General features: G+C 44.6%; 1 protein-coding gene across 4 annotated transcripts in view; it reads right to left on the bottom strand.

Moving 5' to 3' along the window:
* LOC138582989 (monocarboxylate transporter 6-like) overlaps nt 1-12,071 on the bottom strand; it is a 336,775-nt gene that overhangs the window by 63,601 nt on the left and 261,103 nt on the right. For all 4 annotated transcript variants that reach the window (XM_069654836.1, XM_069654834.1, XM_069654837.1 and 1 more), the window contains exons 3-4: nt 10,039-10,182; nt 5,500-6,348 (exon numbers count right to left, since the gene is read on the bottom strand). In XM_069654836.1, coding sequence (XP_069510937.1) covers nt 5,500-6,348; nt 10,039-10,182 — 993 coding nt within the window. The remainder of the gene's footprint in view (nt 1-5,499; nt 6,349-10,038; nt 10,183-12,071) is intronic.

Here is a 12,071-nt window from a genome sequence, read left to right as displayed (position 1 = left end):
CAGAGCAGTGATCCATTGCCACTGAACATTGCGACTGTGCCATGCCCACCCGAAGCACAGCTGATTGTGAAGTACAAATCCTGGTTTAAATAATTGCAATACGATTGTCTTTTTATAAATAAATGTTATTGTACAGTGTACCTGTAAACCTAACCCCTACCTTCACCATCATGGGTGGCGAACAAGCTGGGTGTCATCTTCGAATTCTCTCTATTCACCTCACATATGTGTATGTATATATTTTTCTCATGTCTCATCTCATGTAAATGTAAATGCTGCGCACTGTTAACGGAGGGGAGGCTTGCATATTGCAAATAATAAAACAAACAAACAAACAATAAATCTCCTTTTAACTCAACTCCTGTGGTACTTTATACTTTCCCTGACCTTCCGCCAAAAATTAAATGTCTCAATTTGGGCTGCAAAGCTCGCAGACAACGGGGACAAAATTGGGGCACTTAGAACGCTCCAGCCAAGCGGGCCGTGGCATTTGGGAGAGAAGCCAGTTCGCATTTGCACATTGAGGCGCACTACATAGACGGATTCTAAACTTCAAGTTCTCACAGATGCCTATACTACGTGATGTTGCAAATAAAGAATTCGAAGGACAGCGCCCAGATGAGGGCCACAAGTCGCACTGGAAGTATAAGGGTCTATTGTTTTTTGACCTTGAGACAGGGACCATGCCGAAAGAACTACATTTGAAGGGGGTGCGCAATAACGTAAGAGACGATAAGGCAGAAAATTCAGAAACTCGACCGAGTTTCATTTTAGTTCAGTATACAAAAAATCGTTGTCAAGCGCACGGTCCGTTTTACAGACTGCATTACGAAGAGACACAATGGAAATTTCAAATATAATGTAAGTAAATCTTTACACGCTTTTATACCGGAATGAAGATTTAATGAATGGATGCATGAATAAATGAATGAATGAAGAGCTAGGAAAAGCAATTAAAACGTGTTCGTAGTGGGCACATGGGCATGCAGGTCCACTGGTCTCACCGATCTCGGTCCTTGACCCAGCCACTTTTCCCTGCACTGCCTACCTGCACTACGGGACTGTCTCTGTATCCTTCAGCCCCTTCTCCCGGCATTTACCTTGCACTTGCCACCAGCTTGCCCTATTATTTAATTTGTATTCAACTAACCATGTACAGCCCTTCCCCATGCGCGATCAGAAAGACACCTGGCCTAGTAGGATCGTTGTCTGTCTGCCCTTGTTCCCCACCTGCCTCGTCACGCCTAGAAATACTTGAGTATAGGCGCGTTACAAATGCCATATCATATATCATATCATTCCTCACGCATGTAGACTAACTGTCCTTTATCATTGTGTGTTGGCCTCGATTTATTTCGTTACTTTTCGCATTGATTTTAGAGCCGAACATACTCCATTGAACTATCCTTGCAAGCAAATAGTTTCTGATCGGCTGTAATAAATAAACTAAGTAATATTAATGAAGATCGGCTGGCGAGACTAATTATAATTCTTTTGTTTTCATAACAGGTATTTGCTCCCCTTCTGCTACTGCCATCGGTTTGAGACACCAGCAGATGGCTTTTACAGTAGACACCTGCAGCTTTGTGTGAACAACTGGAGCACACTAACAATTTTATGGGACGATCGCCATGGGCCCACATGCCCTTACGCTGTACTAGTGGCTAGAAGCAACATATCAACCTTTACGATGGAAACAGTTGATGGAACAGCCTTGCGGTTCACCGTGCTTCCAAAGTGCTTCTTTTAACGAAAAGCAACACCCTGTGTACCATGGCGGATACAGATAAAATAAAATAAATGGCTTTCGAGTTCATATGGCAATTGCTGAATATTCTCTAAACATTTAATGTAAAATAAATGTACTTTACCAAATGTACCGTGTTGCTGTTTGATTTTAAAGTACAGTTTCATATTCCGAATTGTGGCGCGCTGTGTTGTGAGATGGTCTGTGTTTGTTTCTGGGTTCTGTGTGGAGTCGCGTAGAAGACGACTGGGCGCGTTTGCCTACGCAGCACAGTAACGTCACTGAGAGAGGCGGGGAATATGAATGTTTTGATAATGTCAGGCTCAGGGGCGGGGGAATTGATTTAGTGCCGCAAAAGCAGATCAGCCAGGGCGATGGGGGAAAAGATAGGATTATCAGAAAATGGCGGCTCCCTGGTGCTTGTTTTCGCGTGTGTTTAATGGACGAAAACTCGGGTAAGGTCCATAGGAAAGTTTTCTAAAATCGAGCCACTTAGGCTTAAAAAAACATGGCCGACCCGTAGGGACAATAACATTTTTTACTAGACCATGCCTTTAATGTCTATATGTTGCTCCTATTTATGCCAGCAATAATGTCTCTCTTCAGTTTTCTTCCCAGGCAGCCTCAATGCAGCTGTGAGACGCGAGACGCAGCCGGATGGAAGATGGATGCTACCGCAATGTTCGACAGCAGGTAAGTGATGGTTTAAGGAAAGCGCAAAGTATAGCGAAGCACAACCTTAAACTGACTGTTTTTTCGATGTCTAACCTTGTCTTCTGTTTTTCCTTGCAGGCACTGCTGTCGACGATGGAGCGTGTCGTGCTGCGGTGCCAAGATGAAGATTTCGGCGTTCCGGAAAGTGTAAAGATGAATACTTGGTTCGCTGAAGAGATGTACAGGTAAGAACAGCTTCCCCCAGTTGGTAAGTATGCTGGCAGGAAGCAGGATGTCCAGGAAGCAGGATCTTCAGGAAGCAGGATCTTCAAAGGAAAGTCTGACCTCAGGCGACGGTGAGTGCTACGCTGCTTGCAAGTGCAGAATAACGCAAAGCATCTGTCTTGAGGTTCGGGGCAGCTTATATAGCTGAGATTGTGGGCATGCCCATTAGGGCTGGCTTACCAGCCATACCCTGCCACTCCTAGAGAGTGAGCATGTGCAAATGCAATCCATTAGCAGCCACACCCAAGAATACACTTGGGGCTGCTTAATGGATGGAATGTTCAAGGTTAATGCATCCTGATTAATGGGTGGAATTTTCAAGGTTAATGCATCTGAAGTGCTATGTCCATAATAAAAGCTTTTTGGTGTTAAATGGATGTTCTTATTTTCTTTTGTTCATGAGCCTGGTGCCAAAGGCGCCAGGGCAGTGTCCACCCAGGTCTCCTGTGCATGCAACCCCTGCATGCCTGTGCCCCTGACTTCATGACCATGACCACCCCCCCTCCCCACTCCCGTGCACTTCTTGTTACTGCACTTGCACGATCGGAATGACATAAGGCCTGGCAGGACCGTTATTGTTATTTTTCATCCATGTTGCCCTCCCCCCGCTTTGCCTTGTGGTGCCTTGAAACACCATTTGTTTTATAGGAGCTTTATAAATACCCAATAAATTAAATATAAAAATAAAAGATACAAGTTGGAGACTTTCTCTCTCTGTTCCCCAAGGGGTAACTGTTTATAACAACGAAGTTTGGTGGTACACCGCTCCTCTCAGTAGACCATCTTGGCAGCATGATTTCAGAGCTCAAAACTGTTAATTACACTATCCTTGTGTTTCTATTAAAAATCTACATTTCTTTTGTTCTGGATTATGAATTGGATTGTTCACTGTTCCACCAATGTATATTACCTTTGCAAGTATTGTTACCCAAAAGTGTGCTAATATTGGTTTGTGCATTTAATTATAAAAAACAGTTTAAACAAATATCAAGAACAACCACCTTTTAAAGTTCTGTATGAATGCATGAGAATGAGTGTCTTGGAGATGGTGACTGTGCTCTGAAAAAGGAAATGAATCCGGTCTCACGATCCTAGACCACCTCGTTTTGTTCTTCTATTGGCCCAATCGGACATCCAAGTTGAACACTATAGAACTTAGGTGGCAGTGAAAGGTGCTCGTAAGAAATCGAAATAAAAGAGGTATATTTAAAAGAAAGGGGTTAGACATTGTCTTAGAGGACTATGGCACCTACACCCCCACTTGAGAGCACTCACAAATCAGGGCTTTTCCATTTGTTCTTCTTTTTGGCCCATGATGCTTTGGAGGCCGTGGCCACAAGGGGCATAACCTGGTTAATTAAAGTGAGCTTTTTTGAGTGCCGATAGCCCTTCCTGTAAAGTGAGCATCAGGTGAGTGTACATTGCGCTAAGGAAACCTCCACTGTGTTCAACAAGGATAAGAGATGCACTTCACTCCGTCAGATGTCAGACTTCCATATGAATCAGTATATTTCTCTTTCAATGTTTTTCACATTCTTCTTTGAGTGCTGAAACAATCTGTTCACAACCTGGATGTCATTCGGACTCTCAGGTGCAATCTAGAGCACACAAGTCTTTCACAATCAGAAATACATTGGATCTCATCATAAATTGGCCGTAATTTTTTTACCGGCAAACTCATTTACTACTACTGCCATTCAGTCCGGTGGATTTACTGTAGAATTATGAGTAGTGGTAAAGTGTTAATCCGCATTTCTGGAGTCTGTGGAGTTTTGCAGATTGGCAGCAAGCGGTATTTCCTCTGCAGTAAATCTGATGATGTTTGGAGTTAAATTGGAGGATTTACCACTAGAAATATGTTGGAGGTAATCCTCCAAAGAACAATATAGCAGTGTGGTAAAACAGGAGGTAATTCCATCACCATCAAAAAAGCACGGCAATGGAATTACCACCAATGATTTACTGCACCGCCAAACATGGGGCCCATTGTTTTATTCATACGGGGGCCCTAATGTAGGATAATAATGTCATCTTGTGTGGGTTCCTCTTCCCATGATAGAATTCATCCACATGTTGTCAGGGCTGAGGGAGCAGCAGTGCTTTATCAATGGAAATGTCCTCTTCAAGTGATCTGCAAGCTAGCCAATTGGGCTGTGCCACACATTATCTGTAAGAAGTATGGGTTGGACATTAGCTGTAAAGCTGCAGTTCTTTTTAATCAGGTTATGCCAGGGACCCCTTTGCCTGAACCGTAAGGGATCTTGTATGGTTGGGGATCTCCCCAAGCATACAGCGGCGATGAGGCTGTGAATGTAAAAATGACATATCGCAGAGACTCTTGTACTGTTAGTCCAACTTGCCCTATTCTTTTCCTTGGTACATGAAGAGAAGTTGAGCGGTATGGGCCATTCAGCCAAAAGGGATTCTTTTGCTTTCTACTTTCTGCTCTGCAAAATGTGCTGGTGGGTCTCCTGCAAGGGATGGAGCCCTACAACTAAGAGCAAGAAATTCATTTGGCAAGGACATTGTACTCGGTCTTAACTTCTCCATTCTTGTCATGGTTTCCTGCAAACATACTCTGATGTCATTACCCACTCTGTCCCCTCAGACACTGACATATATAATTCTTTAAGACTGAAGGCAACCTCTGCCTCTGCTATGTGAATTTGCAAACAGCAACATATTGAGATGAGGCAGGCTGCCCTGGCAGCTCGCCCGGGGCACTCTCAGATTCCTGACTGCCCATTTCACCTCTTGCTTTTTGCCCTTACCCATAATGTTGCACTGCACCGGCCCTCTCTGACCAGACCTACCTGCCAGCGGAGGTCCGAGGAGGAGGGTGAAGCTCTCCAGGATGGTAAAGAGGCCAAAGGCACCGGGGAAGCGCTCCATGCCAACAATGTCCATGAGCACCTGAAACACTAGTGAGGCAATAAAGCTCATGGAGATGCTGTAGACCACGCAGTAGAGCACCAGCATGGCATAGTTGTTCCACATTGCTGCGATCAGGTTGCTGACGCCATTGACCATCACAGCAGCGCTGAAAACATAGAAGAGTCGACTTTTAAGGCAGGCCATCTGCGAGATGAGCCCGGCTAGTGGGCGCCCAAAAATGTTTACAAGGCCAATGATGGTGAGCAGCAGGGCAGCTCGGCTCTCCTCTATCCCGCTGGAAGTGGCGTACGGCACTAGGTAGAAGAGCGGCAGCACAAAGCCCAGCACCATCCATGTGATGCCCAGGACGTATATTTGATATAGCTTATTGTCACAAAGGAGGTCAAAGGCCATGTACTTCTGCAGAATCCGGCCACAGGATGACAGCATGGTTGGCATACTGTGGTTGGAGGGCAGCGGCCGGCTGGGAGTCGTGATTTGTCTGCACTCCTCTTTTGACTGTTGAGTTCCAGCCAGTGCCTGGGGTGGAGGACGGTTGGGCCTCATCAGACATGCGCAGGCGCAAGAGTTCAGCAGCACTCCCCCGAAAATGAGGAAAGATCCCCGCCAGCCAATCAGGTCCAGTAGATACTGAGATATAACAGGATACACTGCCATGCCAATGGAGGCACCAGTGGCGGCCAAGGCGTTGGCGAGGGTTCGTCGACGCACAAAGTAGTAGCCCAGCACTGTGATGCCTGCCTGGAATGAAAGACAGAGGCCCAGCCCTTACAAGAGAAAACAAAACAGAGAACAGAAACATATTAGTGCCAGGTTTGAATTAGAGAGGAGTTGATGTACACGGGGATTGCAGGAGGGAAGTGAGGGGAAAGTAAGATGAGGGGGAATCAGGTTGATGTATATTGTGGGTATGTAGTATGGGAGAGTATTAGGGAAAATTATTGTACATGGGTTTTTTCAATCACTCTATGGGATGTGGGAGTTGTTGGGGTACCGTAGACGTGTGGCCTGTGTGATATATGATGGGCGCTATCAGGGTGTGCATTCTTGAGGTGTCAGGAAGAGGTCTGCTGTGGTGGTTTGGAAGACTCTGGGCACTGAATCACGGTGGACTGTAGAGTAGGTGGGGTGACGGCGGATGGAAGGTTTGGTGCCCTTGAGAATGACTGTTGTGTTTTTTAGGACTGTAGGATAGGAGTTTGCAGGGCACCATTTTTGGGAACTGTTGGATGAGGTGTCAATCAGTAAGTGTGAAAAGAGGTTTTGGACAATGAAGCATGAGAAGGTCTCAAGGCATTGTGTGGTAAGAGTGTGACTTAGGACACTGTAGAATCAATGGTCCATAGAATCAGAGGGTGCCACTAGCGCTGCTTTGGTGGGGCGAGCATTGAGGGATTGTAGGGCGAGGATCTGGAACACTGCATAAAGAGATAGCGCCATCAGTACTGGAACATAATGGGACTTTCTGGAGGATGGAAATGTGGATTATCAGGGCATAAGGTATGATAGGGAATGAGGGGGTGTCGAAGCCCTGTAGGCTTTGTGTCTCGCAGTACTGTGTTTGCATTTTGAAATACTGTAAGATCAGGGGATTCTGGAGACAATATTTTAATTGCGACTATCTACACACTTTCGGAACGGGGTCTGAAGGCACTGTAAGGTAGGGGTGTCGGCACTGTGGGCTGGGGTTTTGGGAACTGTAGGTGTGGATATCTGTGCACTGTAGGCTGGTTGATCGTAAGCATTCTACATGGAAAGTCTACCACTTTATAATCTGGATACCATCTCAATGAATCTTTAAGACACATCAGCACTTTCAACATTGTGCCAACAAAAGGAGAAAGACTGAAGTGTGATGGGCTGTGGGGGAGCAGCACTGAGGCAATAGGGGACTGTGTCATGGGCGTGTCTGCTGGGACTCGCTGTACCTACATTGGTTAATGGATAGACAATTTGCTTGCATAATAAAACGGCTACCCAGGAAATATACCAGTGGTGGTGTAGAACCCTATCCTACCATCTGGGATATCCTCAACTCTCAATACATCACAAAGGAAAGACATCCACAAATTAACAACGTATGTGAAACTACTCATGCCCTCATCAGATTCGTATGTGTTACTTCATATCCCAAACTATAGAATCACCTTCTTCCTAAAGTGGAAACATTTAAACGTGTAATTTCGGCCCCCATGTCCACAGGTAAGAGGCTATCCAGTCGGAAGCATTTTGGGATTGCTGCTTAAATGTTGATACCATCTCAGCACAATTATCCTTACACAGAGATTGGTCTCAGGTGAAAAACCTACTTTTATTGTCACAGCCATCGGCCATAAGTCTTTAGGGGCTTTGCACTGGAGTTAGAAGATATTTAATTTTACTTTACGCATCCATTTTACTTTGACCTCACATCTAAGAGAGCTCTGCTGCTGATCTATGTGACCGCTGGCGGGGCAGTTTCAGCCACGCTCTATTTTCTCCCTCTGGCTTACATGCAATTGGATGCAACTCCTCTTGGGGACGGTAAAATGAATTAGTAAAACAAAGTTAGAGTCAAAGAGGGCTCTCCCCGACATGAATTAACCCAATGAATGTTTATGTGTTTATGTGTTTTGGATGTTTTATGACCTATCAATTGTAACCGAGGAATACTATGCTATATTAAATTGAATTTGTTTATTTATTATTAATTTGATTTCTCCTTGGTTTGTCTTGGTCTGGTTGAGTGCGATGTATCTTTGCACTTCTGCATTTTAACACCTTTTCTCATTCTGTTTTGCTTTAACAAACGAACATTGTGTGAACTTGATGGATTGATTATGTATGCTTTTTTTCTTCTTTTGTATGTTATGTTATGAACAATTATAATGTGTTATGTCTTATCTTGTGTAAAGTTCAAAAAGAACTAAATCACAATGAATTATATTATTATTAAACATTTATACAGATACATGTGATTATACAGTTTTGTATACAAAGTTCCTACATTTTTCTGTCCCTACATCTGCTTAACAATGCCGGGACATTCCTCATGAGCAAAACCATTTCATCAGCGTCACAACAAAACTATACAATGGAATTAACAGAAATGATTCATCATATACAGGAACTTCTATTTGCTCACAACAGTCCATAGATCATCTCGTCATCAAGTTCCATGTAAATCCGTTCAATTCTAGAATGCGGTTCGTCCTATTCAAGATCCTAGACACTTGCCAAGGTTACTCCTCTCCTTCGTTCTGTCAATTACATTGTCACGCTGATAAATTGGGTTTCACTGCTGAAGAATGTCCAGTATTGTTAAGAAGATGCAGGGACAGAAACATGTAGCGTGTTTGCATACAGAACTGTATAATCACATGTATCTGTATAAACTTTATGAATAAGGTGATTCTATAATTTGGGACATGCAGATTGGAGCGTCAATCAACATATACAAAGCTGAACATTTGGTGTGTTTCCTGATTAATAACTGCAATATTGTTGTATGTTTTGGCATGAATGTTGTGAAATATTCTTTTATGTGATTTTGTCTGAGCATTAACTAAGCTATTTCAGGTGTTTCTATGTTAAGGACTATTTGCAATAAAACAACATCATTTTGTAATTTTGTTGTGGATGATGGGTTTAATTTAAAATTCCAATATATGAGTATTTATACTCAGCCGTGGATGAGTAGTTTGCCATACGTTGTTTATTTGTTGATCTCTTTCCTTTGATGTGTTGGACTATTTGCTTAGTCATTTTGACTTTCCCACTGGAAGGTCTTTGCAGAGCACTTAGACATTGGGTGAGGAACGGGCATGGCAGGGTTTGGGGGCTTCCGCATACATAGTGAACAGAACAGTCGGGTTGTCAGGGCTCTCCTGAACTTCAGAAGGTCTGGTCACTTGTGGGGAGGTGTGGTAAGGGAGGTCTAAAGAGAGACATTTTTTTAAACAAGGGGTCCGGGTCCCCCTCCATAACGTTTGTATCTTGACTGGTTTGCATTTTGGCCATTGGGAAACAAGCAGGTTCTGGGTGGCTGGCTCTAAGAATATGGCCGGACAGGGAAAAGTCTGCTGAGGACACCTTGAGTGGAGGTCAAAGCATAGGTCAGGCTATAAGATTTGGGGCTCTTTGTAGGTGGTTCTGGGATGTGAATGGCAGTTCCATGTGTAGGACCTCTGCAGTAGTCGAGTATTGGCATTATTACTGCCAGAACTAGCATAATCGTATGGGTTAAAACCAGGCGAGGGATGATTGGCTGCCCGCATGTGACAGGTTGACTTGTTACTCCTTTTTACATGTGATAAGTCTGATTTGCAGCCACCCTAATATTGTACACTACTGATATGGCCGGTGTGCTGTGGTTTTCCATAAATGTTGGCTATAGAGAAAGGACAGATGGAGGTGTCAGTTAGGACTTAACTAATGAGGGTCAGGACTGGATGAGGTGTGTATCTGCTGGAACTCACCTGTAATGAAGCCAGCTGTGAGGTATAGCTGGATGAGAGTTTGAGCAAAGGCGCTGGAGACCATTCCCACCGAGGCCAGGATGCCCCCTATAAAGACCGTCACCCGACAGTCATAGCGTTCAACCAGGATACTGCAGATGGGTCCTGTACACAACACAAAAGAAAGGTCTTTGTAAAAACAAAGGAACCTGTAACACAGCACACACTTGAAGGACCTATAACACGCCATACAACTTGAGGTTCCTGCAACACAATATAAAACGCAACACAATATATGATTTTGTAATGCAACACACAATTTAGGATTCTGTAACACCGCGTGAAACGATACACACCTCAGAGACATTTAACAAAAGACAGTGGCCTGTAATACAGCACACAATGAAGGGGTATTTAATAAAAATGCAACAGGAGGGCGTGTATCACAAGACAGAACTAAGTGGGATGTAGAACAGCACCGAAATGAGGAGTCTTGTATCACCACATGCAGCAGATGCGCTTGTAGCATAGCACACAACAGAGGGTTCTGCAACATGGTAAACTACTGAGGTGCTTGTAACAAAACACACAACCAAGGGTCAAATTGCACAGCATGCAGTTGATGATACTGTAAAACAAGAGATAAATAGGGAGTCTTGTAACACATAATAAAACAGGGTGGCCACAAGCACAAGATCACAACAGCCATGTAAATCATTATGCAACAGCTCCTCTCTGTGCCCCTTAGATGGGGTGGTTTGACGCTACCTGCCTACAATATGAGATCTGCGGCTGTGAGGAGTTTAAGTGTGTGGTCTGCCTACAGTGGCCTTACGCCCTACCCTGACTCCACTCTGTCTCATCTATCAACTTCTTGGGGAAGGCAAGGGCACTCCTCTAGTTACAGAGTTTGACACTTTTCCTTTCTCCACAACTATTCTGAATTGTTTTTTTAACTACCATGCTTCTCCTTGTCAGTCAGTATGCCCTCAATTCATAATGAGGTCCAATACCTTTTGTGGGTGCCTCAATCATGCCTTAAGCACATGGGCACACCTCTCTCAAAGGACCTCTATCACTATGGCCTGAGCCACATAATTGCAGTTTTCCTGTCATTATGTGTTATTAGTACCTGGTGGTGGGGGGGGAGGGAGGTAAAGGAGGTGACATTGAACAGGGGAATTAACAGCAGTAACCCTCCAGCTCTGAGCCGCCTCATGGCTGGAGGCCCCCATCTTCCCCCACTGGGGAACGAGGTAAGGGGTCCCCCTCCCTCCCATCCACAGAATTCCCTCCTCGCCCGGGCTGCCCCCACCCCCCTTACATTCTTTTCTGTCCATTTCGGGAACGGACACGTTCGGAACACATCTATCCCCAGCACGTCCGCTCCCGGTCTGTGACAGGCCACCATGGAAACGAAAAAGGGGCTACGCATAGTTTCTTGTCTCCTTTCCATGGCTACGCTCGGGCCTTTAACTATGGGCCCCTAGGCATAGCCTGAAATGGTAATGCTCCCCCTGCTCGGGGCTTATTGCTTAATTAGTCTCTTCTGTGCACTAGGGCAGGGGGAGAATTGGAGGGAATCGCAAGTTAGATCCTTGGTCAAGGACCCTGTTCACAGAATGAATCGCCTGCAAACAGTTTTTTCCCTTACACTACCTCACATTTTCTCTGCTATACAGCTCCTGCTCCATTATCCTTTCACAAGTCCTAACAGTCATCGCCCAGTGCACTGTCAGTGATGCAGTCACTATGATACATTTATTTCTCTCCTGCTTCTATAGAGGTACCATGCTGCCATTGTTATTTTTGCTGATTAATTTTCACTGCAGATATTCTTTTTACAATTGTTTACCAACATTGTGCTGCAAAATGCATGAGGGTGTTTGGTTGAGGCATTATAGGATTGGTTGTGGGCAGATGGTTGTTGGGGTGACAATGGATGGGGCTTTCCCCAGCATTTCTCAGCAAAAACAATCAGTAGAAAGAATTGTGGTAAGAACTGCTGCAGGTAAAACTCATGCAACGGCTGACATCTACTGCCAGACCCACAG

The sequence above is a fragment of the Ambystoma mexicanum genome, chromosome 3q, assembly GCF_040938575.1.
Source record: "Ambystoma mexicanum isolate Mex_15411 chromosome 3q, UKY_AmexF1_1, whole genome shotgun sequence".
Lineage (NCBI taxonomy): Eukaryota > Metazoa > Chordata > Amphibia > Caudata > Ambystomatidae > Ambystoma > Ambystoma mexicanum.
Note: the sequence above shows the minus strand (reverse complement) of the source record. Positions and strands in the feature narration are given on the sequence as shown.